This window comes from Tasmannia lanceolata, unplaced genomic scaffold (assembly GCF_043159265.1).
Source record: "Tasmannia lanceolata isolate RefF3 unplaced genomic scaffold, GAP_Taslan_0.1 ptg000037l, whole genome shotgun sequence".
NCBI classification, from domain to species: Eukaryota; Viridiplantae; Streptophyta; class Magnoliopsida; order Canellales; family Winteraceae; genus Tasmannia; species Tasmannia lanceolata.
Genome location: NW_027518714.1, coordinates 10,339,106 through 10,355,261, shown reverse-complemented (window position 1 = coordinate 10,355,261; position 16,156 = coordinate 10,339,106). Strand labels below are relative to the sequence as shown.

The following is a 16,156-nucleotide window of genomic DNA, read 5'->3' as shown; positions in this document are numbered from 1 at the left end:
ACTATAGTTAAAATAGGATCGACTTTTTCGTGATTTTTGGCCACTTCTCACCCTCATCTCAATTGTGCCCTCTCAAATCTCCCTCCTCCCACCCGCCCAACCCTCTCTTACCACTTGGAGACACTAATTTATAATGAAAAAATAAAAAATAAAAAAATTCCTGGCTGCCGGACATCGCATTAGCAGTTTTCGTTTTCTTTTATACAGTAAATCAAAGAGTGCTGCTACGTAACCGGCAGCCTAGACCCGAACCAATGCCGAAATGCGACATGGCAAAGGAGGGGTAGTTTTGCCATTTAAAAAAAAATCCAAAAACACACAAGGAACTAGGATTGCTAAAGTATGAAAGGGTATTTGTTCGGTTCCCAACTCAGTTACCATATCATTATTCAAAATCAAATTGTTGGAAATAAGATATGCTAATACTATCCCCTCAAGTTGGCGCATGAAAGGCAGTGACATCCAACTTGGTAGTCAATTATTGAAACTTAACCTTTTTTAAGAGCCTTGATGACTATATTAGCCAGTTGTTACTTGTTAGCTAATGTGAATGTATGATGTTTAAAGAGGCCCAAACTGGAACTTATGCAGGAGGTGGCAGTGAAGTTCGATTTGCTTTGTGCGCTCGTGGTAAGAGAGGATTTGCAGTAACATATATTGAGAGTTGTCTAGTTATTGCAAGACATCAACATTGGTTTAGCATGGTGCTCACCCAAATCATTTAGAAGATATTTTACACAAGCGAGAGAAGCCCTGGACCTGCTGTAGTCAGCTTCATTTCACCACCTAGAGATAGTTGTATGCTTCTTTGTTTTCCAAGAAATGGGACTCTCACCAAGTAATGTGCAATAGCCAGTAGTTGAACGACGAGTCATTCGACAACTAGCACAATCAAAATTACAATATTTGTTCAGTTGAAATTGGCATTTGTATAATAGTAAGATGTCCTTTCCTAGAAATGATTCTAGGTATCTTTTGTATATAGTAACATCAACATGAGGCTTGCATGGTTTGATGCATTAACTGGCCAAGGATATGGACCGAGAATGTGATCTAATGTGACACCATCAGTAGAAGTGAGTTTGAGATTTTGTTCCATGAGGAAGGGGATAAATCCAATGTGACACCACCTGTAGAAGTGTGTTTGAGATTTTGTTCCGTGAGGAAGGGGATAAATCCAATGTGACACCACCTGTAGAAGTGTGTTTGAGATTTTGTTCCGTGAGGAAGTGGGATGGTTTTGCACCTGCTAGTCCCAAGTCACCCAATATTTTCGACGTATACTTCTGTTGATTGAGAAAGAACCCTTGTTTGGATTGAGCAAACTCAATGCCAAGGAAGTATTTCAATAGACCAAGATCCTTGATGTTGGAACGAAATATACGAGGTCTTGTAAATTTTTTCATCCAAATTACCATAAAGAAAGGCAATGTGCACATCTAATTAATGGAGGGACCAATTCTTATAGCAGCTATGGCTGAGTAGAGAACGGATATAAACTAACTTTAACTTGGCTACTAGAGCAAAAGTCTCGTGGTAATGAAGACCTTTGGTTTGTGTATAACCTTTGCTAGCAAGATGTGCTTTATATTGTTCAATTATTCCATTGAAATGATATTAGATTCTGTATATCCATTTGCATCTAATGGGTTTCTTATGTGGAGGAAATGAGGTTAGGGTCCATGTATTATTTTGTTCAAGTAACAAATTTTCAGTAGTCATGGCGGCTTTTTTTTTTTTTTTTTTTTTTTTTTCGGGTTCTGCTAATGAGTGCCCTAAGGGCACTGGTTAAGCATCATTTAATGAACCAGGGGACCATGAATTTACAAATTCTCTGATGAAAATAAAATAAAAAAATCTCAAAACAGGTGTAAAAGTATAAAAGTAAGTGTAAAATCATGTTCCCAATGGTCATTAAATGATGCTTAACCACTGCCCTTAGGGCACTTGTTAGCAAAACCCTTTTTTATTAAATGGTAGTAGTCATAACTTCTTACTAGTGAGGAGCGGCGCATTACACAATAGTTGAGGACCAACTGTAGTCCTTGAGAGATCCTCAAGGAATTTGTGATAAAATGTAATGTTTTCGCTGACGAAAATGATATTGGATTTAAGATCATAAACCTTATATCCCTTTAGGCAAATGGATAACCAATGAAGATGCATTCATAAGAACTTTGATGGAATTGTGCTGATAGAGATCAACGTTATGAGCATAATATAAGCAATCAAAAACTCAAAGCACTTGTAAATGGGCTTAGTTTGCAACAGAACTTCATGCTGAGTTTTGAGAGAAAAAGCCAAGTTAAAATGTGGTTGATAAGATAGGTTGAAAGCACAGTACACGAGCAATTTCGAGGATGCATCTATGTTCGCATTCAACAATGCCATTTCTTGTGGTGTTGCTACACAAGTAATGCAATTCGGCCGTAAAATCATTCACAAGATGAAGCCGAGGGTGAACAAATCTCTATGTATTGCCTGCTAAAACTTTGTTAGAACAATCTCTCCCTTTTCCAACTTCAAGAAAAAAAATTAGTGCACTTTCTTTTATCTCTGCTCTATCGCTAGACAAATCCCCAAGATACAAGCTTTTACACCCCGCAGTTTCATCTATTTTCCATTGTTAATGCTATATATAACTACTTCCCACACACCCCAAATGAAAAGGCTACCTCCCATGATCAGCTTTACCACTCAGTTAAATTGCTTTTCCCTTCATATATAGATAACTATATCTCACCTCCGGGTTGGTTCCCTGTCACTGGACACACTGAGCTCTGATTGTTGCACCTCGATCTCATATGAAAACCGAGTGGATGGTCAAAAGGATGCAATTTATTTGTAAACATTCAACTAAGTAAGGAGGCAGCATCAAAGGAACCCACCACTCCTTCGGACAAAAGGCGCATTGCAGCACCTCGCGAGAACTTCCTTGCAAATAGGAAGCAGGGCACAGAAGTAGAATTGCTTCGGCACCATTCGGTTCGATACTCAGTATCGTAATATATGTGATTAATGCCCTGCAACATACATTCATCATACAAAAAAAAAAAAGAATCAATAATACAGTAGTCGAATGCTTTCTCCTCCTCATAAACTCTTGTCAACATAACAAAATTAGTATGGGAATTGAATTATTCCTTAAAGAGAGCAATGATTAGCACCATTTCTTTGAAGCAAACAGCTTATGAGGCTGCTTCCATATTGGAGTTGAGCCTGAAAATCTTTAAAAAATAAAACTCTCAGTGCAGAATATTTCTAGGTTCCATTCTAAATTCCTTGTTTTATATGCTTCTAGGCAAGTCTAAGAACCTTCTCAATTTGCTCTTGCAGTTTGTTTCTCTTTGGTAAGCTGACTTGAACTCACAAGCCCATGGTTATGTATTTACACAGTTCTCTTGAACCCACAAGCCCGTGGTTATGTGTTTTAACCACGTATCTGTGTTTACTTCTAATGTGATTTTTTTTCTTTGTGATTCTTTTATGGGCTTTTCAAGATTTTTATCCAAATAGAGAAAAAAATCCCAATTCAATTAACACTGCCGGTAAGTGTTAGCTTTCTAAAAAAAAAGGAAAATGACTTTTGTATATGTTATGTGCATGCTACTTTGATATTTTTACCAAAAGAGAGAGAAGAGTCAGATTAAAAAAAACACTAAAATTAATAAATTAAGAGAACAAAAAGTCACTATTAGAAAGAAAAATTCAATATCTGAATTTTTTATTTGTATTGTCTAGTTTTATTGATTTTTGTATATATTTTGTGGGTACCATTTGCCTACAATCATTTTTCATAGTTTGAACCATGGTTGCAAGTTAGTGGATATCACATGATCCTAAACAACGGACAAATTATTTGTAACATCCTGCCGTAGTTGATGTGTAATATGGATATTACATGATCTGGGCCCACCGTTCTGAGCAACATGGGTCCCATTATTGTGGATTGTGCTTGCGTTGCACAAAATTTTATTTTTTCAATTGTTGGCCTTCAAGCAATTCTATCTTTTTTCGTGCATCTTGCATGCCCTTTTTACTAGTAAGAGATAAGGAAATACCACAACATCCTATAAACTAGACCTGAAAGGAATCCAAACCCTCATGCTGATGTGTACCAGTTATGCCAATAAATTAAGTAAATGAAAGAAACACGAGCAAAGACCCATGGCTACAATGCAAACAACAAAAGGTGGAGCACATTCACACATCATGAACATTGCAAATGTGACCTAAATATGCAAGTGGAATGGTACAACTCTTTATGCCGATAATGTTCCATATGTTGCAAGTTACGCCAAGTGGCACCATTTGAATACAAGAGCATCTACTTGCAGATAATGTAGCATACGAATCCAGAAGCACAATTATATTAGAATCAAAAGGCATGCCCATTTTAAATAGTAAACAGAATGTGTACATGTAAACAAGTGTATATACTATAGCATGCATCAAGAAATTAGACAACAAGAATGTACAGATGCAGATATGTATATAATACATTATGTCTGAAGAAATAAAAGGTGATAAGGTAAGGTAATTTACCTTTATATGTTTGATGTCTTTAGGGCTTGCATTAGCATATTCGAAGGTGATAGGATGCCAACCCTTTATTTCCATTTCATTTGTGGAGTGGTTCCATAAAGTGTATGTCAATGTTCTTCGTTCAACTTCACCTTCAAGCTCACTCATCTAACAGGAAGTTATAAAATATGAAAAAAAAAGAGAAAAGAGATAAGTGACTGGACGTATTTTGAACTAACTTTGTATCTTGAATCTTCCAATATCAGTCAATTATAGGCATTCATACAATAATTACTACATACAGGCAATAAAAAGATAATATTAAAAAAAAACAGTTAGCACAAAGATCCAGTGCAAATGTAAATGATTAACTTTGATTTTTATGTATAATATGAAAGGACAGTCATATTTAGTAAATTAATGAGAGAATAAACTATAATATTCAAGAGCATGAAATCCCAAACTTATCAAAATGAAATGAAAATGGGGTAACAAACCACTTACAGCAAGTAACGTCTGCATGTAGTGTTCGTCAGGAATACAGTTGTGCTCCTTCTGAAGGACTTGTCGCTTCAATAACCAGACAGTAATCAAAACCAAGGGACCATTTAATTTTTAAAACACAGTAAGTGTAATTACGATGAGACAAGTATCTAAAAATCAGGGGTAACAAAAATGTCTCAAAGAAACCATTCTTAAGTATAGAACAATAACAATTGAGCATCTAAATTTCCCTAGATCCATATGAAGTGGTGAACCAAGATCATCCAGGTGGTCAAAGATGTGTCTGCCTTATTAGATAACATACGTCCTTTTTAAATTCATTTTGAAGATTGCATGTTATTCTAACAGTCTATTCAAGTACTTCTATCATCTTGCTTTATGTAATCCACAAACTTCTAATTGAGGACTATTCAGTCACTCTCTCTATATTTAGTTTGTGCATGGGAAGTATAAGCCCACCTTACTAATAAATATATTTCTTGCCAGTTCGGGTCCAGTTGGTAGTAGAGCCTTTTGTAATTCTCGCAAAAGGGCCAAAACACTCTATGGGGCTTCCATTCTTGGAGATTAAAGTACAGAAAGTACCATCATTGGTATTTTTTATTCAGAATATTATTAAAAGCATCTGATAATCTCCATGAGTTAAAGATATCTCTTAAGCCGGGAGTTGTTTATATATACAAGAGACATTTTTCCTCAGAAATATTTACCATTGGCCAGGTAGGAGGTCATCATGTTGAGCTTCCTTGAAGAAAATATATCAACTCTCCGTTGATCAATCTCAAGATTCAAGTGTCATATAAAACTTCCCTCTAGACATGGAAATCACAACAAACCAATTGCAAGGTAGCCAGTGCAAAGCCAAGTCAAAACCGAGCCACAACAAGCAAATGCAATTAAGTCTTCAAAGGATCACACCACAGCCATTCTTGCCTGATTTGTGTAATTCTTGAATCATTTCACCATTTTTCCACTCATAGGCACTTTCAACATGCTTGAGCCTCTTTAGTTTTTGACACCTAGGAGGTTTGGATATAATATTCAAGAAGACTCAGCTTCTTCAACGTTTTTCACAACTTCCACTTGTCCATCTTTTCTTGTACTTGCATGTATTTCACCTACTATCTAACTTTACCATGGCACTTTGTTATCGGAGATTAGTAGTCAATTTTAAACATGCCATTAAATGAAAGGGAGAATCCTTTGGCTCACACTCCCAAGTCCCCATCAGATACTCCAAATGTGTTCTGCAATCATCCCATTATTGGGCTCCTTTCTACCATCATGCGCTACAACTGGCACATCATTTCAAAAAGGCATTTTTTCTGGCATGTCAACATCGCATGTCTGTTGTAGCTCCATGCATAAAAAGATGTATAGAGACTGAAATACCCTAATGTAGCTTCTATATGAGCTTGAATGGAGTGTTTAAGGAACAAATACAATTTTATGTCCACAGTTGGTTAGTTTTGCATTAGTAAGTTATCCAAAATATTGAATCTGATATAGATAGGGGTGTGGGTTCTCTATTAGAGACATCCTCTCATTGTGAGAGTGCTGCGAAGATGTAATCTATGAGGTTCGTCCTAGGGGCAGTTCTTTCAGCGGTACTGAGTTACCTCTCCATTTCCCGTAGTAAATTCTTTTATTATATTATTCAGCGATTGTACATCCCTATATTACGATCATTATAAAAATTTGCGTGATCCACTATTCCACTCACGTTTCATCTTCTCCACAAATGCATGTTCTGTTCTAACATATTTGTTTCAGTGTCTTTCAGATGACTTCCCTACCTCTTCTGAAAAGAATTACTCTTCACATTAATGTTTAGAATCTTTAGATTGTATGAATTATGGGTTCACAGGCCTTTAGAAAGACGACTCTTACAGCAAGCTAATGGCACTTGTAGGAGAGTAAATTGAGAATACAAAAAACCACAAATAAAGCTTCTTCCTGCGACATCCTAAAAGAAAGATTCATAGGCTGGGCATTCAGAATTGGATAATACTAAACTAATTCTAAAGCAAATCAACTTTGACTAAACAATCATTTGCTTGCACATTGTTCAATGGTTACAAGAGCTTGGCATGTTTTTCCTAACATTTTTGACATAAGGTGGGTTTCCCTAAAAAAGAATAGCAAAATTGTTTGGAAGATAGGTGGGAGGATCATATAGTGTAACCCTGGAAGGAGGCGCATACTGTGGAACTTCATCTTGGAAGGAGATAAATGATAGGATCTTTAGAGATGAAGTCGAGAACTCAATAGTCAATCCTATAAGTATGTTGAAAAGATTGAGGAAAGGAATAGTTGCCGGGAACTTAAGAGGAAGGAGTCTGACTATATCTCAATACATGATTTAAATTGCAAGTTGAAAGTCACCAAAGGTAGACGTGACTTGGGAGTAGTAGCAACGACTTGAAAGACCCTCCTAGTGGGTTCTTTCAAGATTAACTTTTGATGAAAACTTTGTGGTAACCCTGGGTGAAGTTAGATTATTCGGGCCCTTTAGGCTTCAAAGATTCAAAAGGGCCAAAGTACAAGAACTATATAGGTAGGATTAAGAATATTTTGTACAGATTTAGCTCGAATGGTAGTGGTTAAGGGAAACTCAAGTAATACCATTCAGCAAGCTTTTAAGAGCAGTCCGAGTTGGTGGAGATCATTGGCATGGCAAGATTTGGAAGTGTTAGTTAATCATAGAAAGCAGGAGGCAAATGATTAAGTGGAGTTTTTGCAGAATTTCTTTCTTTATGATTGCTATGTATCAATAGACATCTCTGTATTACTTTAGGGGGAATGATATCTGCACTCCCTTGTTTTAATTATGTACCCCTCTCTTTATTTTTACGCTTCCTATTTAATTGTTAAATTTTTTATAATTTCCAAAAAACTATCAACAGCTAATAAAAGAAGTGTTTAATAAAGCATGGAGTACCATTAACAAAACAAGGGAGTGTAGATATCATGTCCCAATTTAATTTTCATTTATCAAAATAAAAAATCAAATAAATAACTCTTCTTCTTAAATAATATATCTCTGATTGTAGAAAATGAGCTCAATTGTTAATACTAGCATTGTTACTCCGGTATATCAGGTGACACTGCTAGAGTTGATTTTACCAATCAGGGAAAGAGTTTACTCACAGGAGTCTGCATTTCTTTAAGGTCTAAGGCTGGCCTTCGCTGTAGAATGACAAGAACTGAAGATGTTAATCATAAACTTCCATCAAATTTTAAATAATTTATTTATTCTAATATATATCAAATGTGAAAATCCAATTATTGAACTCAACGGACAAACTTCAATTGCACGGTCACCGAAGTAAAAAAAAATGCATGCTTCCTTTAGAAACAGCAATGCTTCTTAAGCCACAATGTGTAAAACACTATGAAATTTCACAATCTGAACAGTTTGCAGAGTTCCAAGTATATGTAAAATATTAGAGAAGATTACTTGCAACCACCTGGACATCAAAATATCATCAAAGAGATATAAATGGGCACCATATAACTAAACATTATAAATTCTTTTCTTCCACTCACTTCAAGAAAAATAGTAGTTCAAAAGGAATCTCAGCCACATCCAGCAATACTTTCTAAACACGCATATATGGCTCCGATAGATGGATTGAGCTCATAATTGTCAACAAGCAAGATATGCAAGTGGTCATGCAAAGCGGATAACTAGAAAGAGAGAAGGGAATTCCACTAATATGGCTCTGATAGATTGATTGAGCTCATAATTGTCAACAAGCAAGATATGCAAGTGGTGATGCAAAGCGGATCACTAGAACGAGAGAAAAGGGAATTCCAGTAAGCCCAACTCTACAAGTTACTCAAACTCAGAAGCCCTTGCCAATTACCTAGATTCACAAGTCAAGGGGTGTCAGCCCGTACACGATGGATCAGAGTATTTTGCACTATGGAGATGGGAAAAAAAGGCAAGGAGGACAGGGGTTAAGAAGCAAGCAGTGACTTTAAACAATTCGATGACAAGCAATCATGATTTAAGTAAGGCCAAAATATAGGAAAACCTTGAACTTCCTGACAAAGTGATAAACTGCAGTATAAAAGTAAAAAATGATCAAATTCCCTTATATGACAAAAACCTAGAACTTCCTATCACTGTGCATGCTTAGTGAGGTTTGACTTTGATACACCACAGTATAACATTTTACCTTGCAATATCTCTGGAAAACTGGAAAGACAATATCATCAGCCACAGCAACCTCTGCATGTTTTCTAATTAAGGTAATCCACTGAAATTACATACCAATATCAAGTTAAAACAGAACATTGGTAGTACAGAGGAAATAAACATATCACAACTCACATGTAACATATCTGATGATAAATTAGAAAGGAAAGGAAAGAGGATAAACCTGGGAACCTTTCCTCCATTTAGCTTTCGGTATAGTAGGTGACATCTTTGGATTGTAACGACCTTCCTTCACGTCAAGAAAGCTATAACATAGAAACAGCTACAAGTTAACACGGATGGATTAATAAAACTAGAAAGCTACAAATTTAAAAGAACTGCTTAGTAGCATATTTCTTATCACCGACACTAGGTCTGCAATGAGAAATCTGTAATGGCAATGCTGGAAACCACATCCTCTATGCCTACCTGTCCACGAAACTTTTTGAAGAGGATGTCACATAATTGTATGTGTAGCTGAAGTTGTACAAAGGAACGCAGCTGCAACAATCAATAATATATTAGAAAGCAGACCTGAAAACCAGGATCAACTGGAAATATTAATAGTTATGTAAATGGTATTTTTAGCAGCCCAATTAGTTGAAGACTTGAAGAGAAACCCCCCCAGTATTTTTTTACCAATAGTACATTATTGGTCAAAAATACATTAGGATTTACGAATACGTGTAGGTTATCACCACTAGTCTTCATGGATTACACCCGACACTGGCGAATACATATGTGACATGATTTTGCATGTGCTCTATCAAGTTATCCTACATTTGAACCTGAACCCTTCAAAAAAAGTCTAATCCCACTCCAATATTTCATCCTTAATTACTTCCCAATCTGCCACAGCCCATATACCCATCAAGTCAAACTTCTCACAAATATATTTTCAATGTTTATCTATCAAATAAATTTAAGTTATAGTCTTTTTTTTTACGAAATTCACACATCTTTACTAAGGAAACAAAAAAAAAAGATTACAAAGATAAGTCATTGTGCAATAATAGCCTAGTATACAAATTCTGTCTAGACTCTAGACACTCCAGACTTTGCCAGTTAAGGCTTCAATATTTTCAGCACAGCAACTCCATTAAGTGTGCTTGTGTAAATTTTCAGCCATAGATCCCCACTCCACTGACTGCTGCTTAAAATTCAAGTGACCAATGACTAGCCACATGTTTCTCATGACACCCTAATGAAAGGTGAATAATTACAAACTTACTGCACAATACGCCCAATATAGGACATTATAGAAAATACCATGCAGGGGTAATTTTAGTCATTTTTTGTATTCGTGCATATAAGGAAATGTGTACATCATTTTCAAAATTAATGAAAGCTTCTCTCCCCACACGAGTTTGTCTCTACATCTTATCTCTCTTCTCTTCTTCACATCAGTATTACAACAGATTTTACATGGTTTCAGAGCGATGAGTTAGTGATTGATAAAGAGCAAAGCTAAAGAAAGAGATCAAGCACCCAAAAATGAGGCATTTCATTCTATTTCAGCCATTACTCTTCTATTCTCTATCTTGACCTTACCTTTGAAAACCATAGATATCTCTCCTTTTCTTATTAAAAATCAGGTCCATTCTTGTCCATCCTTACAAATCTTATTTTCTCTTCTTTCTATCCAAAAATCTATTTTCAAGAACCTCAGCCTCCATTTCATCCACAGAATTTCTTCTTTCGGGGTTCCATCTTTTTTTTCCCTCACAATCTTCCTTTCTCTTGCTAACAAACACCTCACTTAAGGATCACATTAGCATTTGACTTAAGTATTTTAAGCCTAAAGATAGACCGCAGTCGCTTAAATTAGGTACATGTTAGCATCTAACTTAAGGAAAATGTGCATGTTGGCACCCTTTCCATGAAATTTGGATAGCCCCATTCCTCTTTTTCAATTTGAACTTCAAACCGGTGCCATCAAAATACAATTTCAATCTGCTTTATCTTGATTCTGTTGTTCTAGACAAACCCTCCACCCATAAAAAACTAAATTCTTTTTTTTTTGTCTGTTTCGGCTTTCATTGTCTGTTTCCCACTCGATTCTTAGAAAATACATCATATTGCCTTCATTGATTTTTTTTTTGAAAAGGCATATTGCCTTCATTGATAATAGATAAAAATCTTGGCCGTATGAAAAAGCATTGGCAAATGTGTAAACGAGGTGCTCTACCTTCATTATTTGTTCTAGATTTGGATGAGTTATCATTTCCTTTCTCTTCCCTCCAAAGTCCAAACCCTAACTCCTCTCTTCTTCTAATTAAAAGTGCAGCCTTAACCCTGCCCCTCTATTCCCTGTATCTTTTTTATCCTATTTGTTTCTTTATTCTCAGCCTTCCATTTCTCTCTCATACCATTCCCCTGCTCGATCGCACCCCACCTTGACACAATAACACTCAACAATGATAACTATCATCTTTGTAAAGAACAAATCCTTTTGATCGCCAGTGCTCAAGGCATTCCAGATCATATTGAAGCCATTCTCTCAAACCCAACAATAATGTGAAGAAAGGAGGTGAAGAGAGTAATCTTGAAGCGGGAAAGACTCATCGTAGGGAGAAAAATCCAAAATATGAAGTGTGTACATAGTTTCAAATGGTAGCCAACATGTATCAGCTTTGAACTTTGGTCGAAACGACATCCCCGTTAAGTTGGATTGTCACAAGATGTTGGCCAAAATTTCGGCCGACAATGACGCAAGTCAGTAATATTTCAATCAAGTGGAGCGTAATGTAAAATCTCTGTATATATTACACAAAACTTCAGTCGAAGTTCGTCGAAGTGGAGTGGAAGCCTTCTATTTTCAAGGTTTTTTGAGGTAAGAGATTTCCTACCCTATTTTTTATTTTCTACAATAAGATCGGTGCGTTAACGAGCAAATGCATCAAAAAACATAAGTTTGGTGCATTTGCACACCAATTTGATGTTAGGAAGATTTGGGTTTAGAAATTGGGGAAAATCCATAATTTCGAAAAAAAAAAAAAACTATCATCCAAATCTTTTATATGTGCAATGTTCATGCACGATCTACTGATTGCCAGTCAGCTTTTTTCCTAACTCCACTACTTTCATATGAAGTGATATTCTTAATCCATAACGTAATTCATTGCATGGAAGGTTTAGTGTATCGCAGTACCAATGCACTTGATAGCAGAAGAATCGAAACAATTTAAAATTTCAGTGGTAATCATAAGGACACTACCTATCAGAGAGGAGAACAAAGTGTTGGTTAGCTGGATCGAGAAGGGCTGCCCTAAGTAATAACTGTTCTGCTTCTATCATACTCGACTCTCCCCATGCCACCTGCAACACAACGACTTGAATCAACAGAATCCATCTCTGCCGATCACTCAAGCTCTCATCCAATTGTGAAAAAGAAAAGAAAAGAATTGAAAACAGCCCAGTACAAACAACTAAGTAACCAATCAAATAAGTTAAAAGGCGGAAAAGAATAACTAATCGAGTTTTTCTTCGCAGTAGATGTGAATCATCAATGATACCTGCACACTCATACTCAGCTGGCGACCATAAAAGAAGGAGCACCTGGTCGTTGACTCATCAAACACGAACCCGGGTGTCGAATGGATGTAAATTGAGAAATTCCCCGCATCCGCATTCTGTCGATCCCAAAAACCCAAATGTCATAAATGTTAAAATATAAATGATTAAATAACACCAACTAACAGCTTAAGCTTTTGGAGTAATTGGTTGTTTCACACGGTATGAAAGCTATTGCCCCACGAAAAATCCTAGTTTCAAAACCCAACAACTCCTTGATATTAAAAAAAGGGCAGGGTGTTAAAGTATAAATGATTAAATAACACCAACTCCAAACAGCTTAAGCTTTTGAAGTAACTGGTTGTTTCACATGGTATCAGGGCTATTGCCCTGGGGAAAGCCCTAGATTCAAAACCCAACAAATCCTTGATATTAAAAAAGGGGTGGAGTATTAAAAGTATAAATGATTAAATAACACCAACTCTAAAGCTTTTGGAGTAATTGGTTGTTTCGCATGGTATCATAGCTATTGGTTCAAAACCCAACAACTCCTTGATATTAAAAAAGGGGCGGAGTGTTAAAGTATAAATGATTAAATAACACCAACTCTAAAAGCTTAAGCTTTTGTAGTAATTGGTTGTCCTAGGTTCAAAACCTAACAACTCCTTGAAATTAAAAAAAAAGAAAGTGTTAATAGTATAAATGATTAAATAAAACCAACCCTAACAGCTTAAACTTTTAAATTAATTAATTGTTCCACAATAAACAATTTGATTCAAAAATTAGAAAAAGAAGAAGAAGAAGCGAAAGCATGTATTAAAACAGAAGAGAAATTGGTACCTGGAAGAAACTCTGCCAGAGGAAATCAAGAGGGAGATTTCTACGGGCTAGGAAAAGAAAGGAGATCTTAGGGTTACCGGAGAAGGGTTCCGTCGATCTACGAACAAACACGGCAGCGGCCGCATCTCGGACCTCGCTCGAAGATTGAAGCTTGGATTGGGAATGGAGTCTTAATAGAGCATAAACACAGAGGAAAATTGAGAAAGATATTACGATTTTCGATCCCAACCAAAAATGATGCTGAAGGGATGACGATGAAAACCTCTTCTTCGTCATGAATTTCTCTGGGCCTCCTGAGATAAGAAAGAGATCATATTTATGTATTTGAATGTAAAAGTGATGGAAAATGAAGGGAAAATGGAATGAAAAAGAAGTACATGAAAGGCACGGTTTTGTGGGGAGAAGAAAAGAGAAGCATTTAAACGGAAGAAATCGGCATTTTTTTTAATGTTTTCTCTTAGTTGTTTCTAATTTTTTATTCTTGGATTTCCTGGTTTTAGGGCAAGGTGTGAATGGGTCTTTAATGGCGGTTTGAAGGCAATGATGCAACGGGTGATATGAATATGATCAGATCACGCCTTTTTTGTTTAGTTTCTTTAATAGCCAAGCAAATAATTACGAAATCATCTTAAAATAACAATCGTAGATTTATTCATCAGGTTAGGGTTTTTTTTAATAAGGGAAGTGATATATTCGCTCTCTCCTTTTTTTACCTGGGACAGCCCCTATGTGTGTTTATTAATTTATGATGATTCACAGGAGCTAGGGGTGCCAGTTTGGGCTCGGGCTATGAAGCTCACTCGAACTCGACTCGAATCCTTAACCAGCCAAGCCCGAGCTAGGCCAAGCTCGGCTCGTTAAGAATTTAATATATTTAAATAAATAAATAAATATATATATATAGAGAGAGAGAGAACATTTCCTACACACTACCTTAAAATACAGTGAGGGCCCACATTGTTTGGGTGATCCAAACAATTCATTTGAATGGTCCTCACATAGATAGGGTGTCTACAAAAAATCAGCTCCATAGGATCATCCCAACCCTACGATTTGTGGAGGTAAAATGTACGTGTATAAACCTTCACAAATTAGTCCATTTTTTGCCTCCATAGTTTGAATGGTTAGGATGATCCTATGGATCTGATTTTTTGTGGACACCCTATCTATGTGAGGACAATTCAAATGAATTGTTTGGATCACCCAAACAATGTGGGCCCCCACTGTATTTTAAGGTAGTGTGTAGGTAACTTACCTACACAAGTGTGTAGGAAATGTTCTCTCATATATATATATATATATATATATATATATATATATATATATATATATATAAGTTATAACCCTAAATCCCTTACATGTTATGTAATTATTTAATTTGAATCATTTGATTGTATATGAGAGATCGAAAAAATCCCAAATATGTAGGATTTTAGGGCCAAATTGGCCCATTAATGAGCTATTTTTTTTTACCAGCATTGATCATCTTTCTTTGAGACCAAGGAATATTGAGAAGACCCTCCTTTTTCTTCCTGCTATTAATGAAAAAGTATTTGCGCGTGCCCCCCTAGTCCTGGGCGAGACAAAACTTATTTTGAGAAGGGGCCCGCCCACCTCTCCCCTTCCCACGGAACAACACTTATTTCTTGTGATTCCGAGGGCTAATATTCAAATTCATGCGGGAGGTTGTAGACTATAACTATTGACTTATATTATGTTGGTTCTCACTCGGAACTTGAGTAAGGAGTAGATTTTTATGGGGGTTTCTAGACCAAATTTGAAAGTCACAGGTATGTGACATATTCATACCTAACGATTTTCCACAAAGTGGTGACGAAATGTATAACTTGTACCTTGACTTAATAGGGCTTTATTAAGCGATTCAACTCAGTTTGTAAAGGCTCGTGAGCCTGACGGAGCCGAGCCCGAGCTCAGGTGTTGAGCTTAACGAGCTGGGCCAACCTCGGCTCGGCTCGGCTCGTTTACACCCCTAACAGGAGCCCTTGCAAAAAAGAAGAAGCAAATGGCGCCCTAAAGTCAGTTCGGACCCTAATTTGTGCCATCTAAAAGGGAATCTGACTAATAAGGTCGCCCTTTGCCCTAATTTGCAACGGCGCCTATGAATCTAGCTTCCTCTATTGCTGGTCTGACATGCGATCTGCGAAATGCCTTTTGCGATGGACGCTAGCAAATCCCTTTTTAAGAAAGTCTATGATTATAGTTAATTTGGGATTTGCTAGCGTCAATCGTGAATTGCCTTATGAGATGGACGGTAGCAAATCCCTAGTTAATTCAGATGGATATCATTGTTGTTAACTGGATGAAGTTAACAAATATTTTTCCTTTCCAAACTTTTACAATTAATTCCTGCAATCCAAATCAAAGGCTATTAAAAAATTCTCGCCATCCAACTAAAAGTGTACGACAGGATGAATTCGCACCATTATCTTGACAAAAAGAATGGTCGTGCAGATGTCAGCCCCATTTTTATAAGGAAGTCATTATGAACCAACAAGCTACGATTTTATTGGTCAGCCAAATGGCATTGAGATTGTATTGAAAGGAGTTTGG

General features: G+C 36.5%; 1 protein-coding gene across 1 annotated transcript; it reads right to left on the bottom strand.

The window, feature by feature from the left end:
- Window positions 1-2,285: 2,285 nt before the first annotated feature.
- Window positions 2,286-14,202, bottom strand: LOC143860259 (glycosyltransferase BC10-like). The gene is made up of 11 exons (XM_077370828.1): window positions 13,963-14,202; window positions 13,586-13,878; window positions 12,748-12,864; window positions 12,450-12,550; window positions 9,662-9,733; window positions 9,417-9,498; window positions 9,213-9,293; window positions 8,179-8,217; window positions 5,029-5,094; window positions 4,546-4,692; window positions 2,286-3,023 (listed from the first exon to the last, which is right to left on the bottom strand). Exons 2-11 carry the CDS (start codon window positions 13,859-13,861, stop codon window positions 2,853-2,855), a joined length of 1,152 nt encoding a protein of 383 aa, XP_077226943.1. The 5' UTR covers window positions 13,862-13,878; window positions 13,963-14,202; the 3' UTR covers window positions 2,286-2,852.
- Window positions 14,203-16,156: the final 1,954 nt, after the last annotated feature.

Excerpts from the sequence above, each read along its gene's own strand:
- LOC143860259 (XM_077370828.1), bottom strand. The coding sequence starts at position 13,861 with ATGACGAAGAAGAGGTTTTCATCGTCATCCCTTCAGCATCATTTTTGG. Across the intron at positions 9,499-9,661 it reads TCAAAAAGTTTCGTGGACAG|CTTTCTTGACGTGAAGGAAG; the intron begins GTAGGCATAGAG and ends TCTATGTTATAG. Across the intron at positions 4,693-5,028 it reads ACATGCAGACGTTACTTGCT|ATGAGTGAGCTTGAAGGTGA; the intron begins GTAAGTGGTTTG and ends ACTTCCTGTTAG.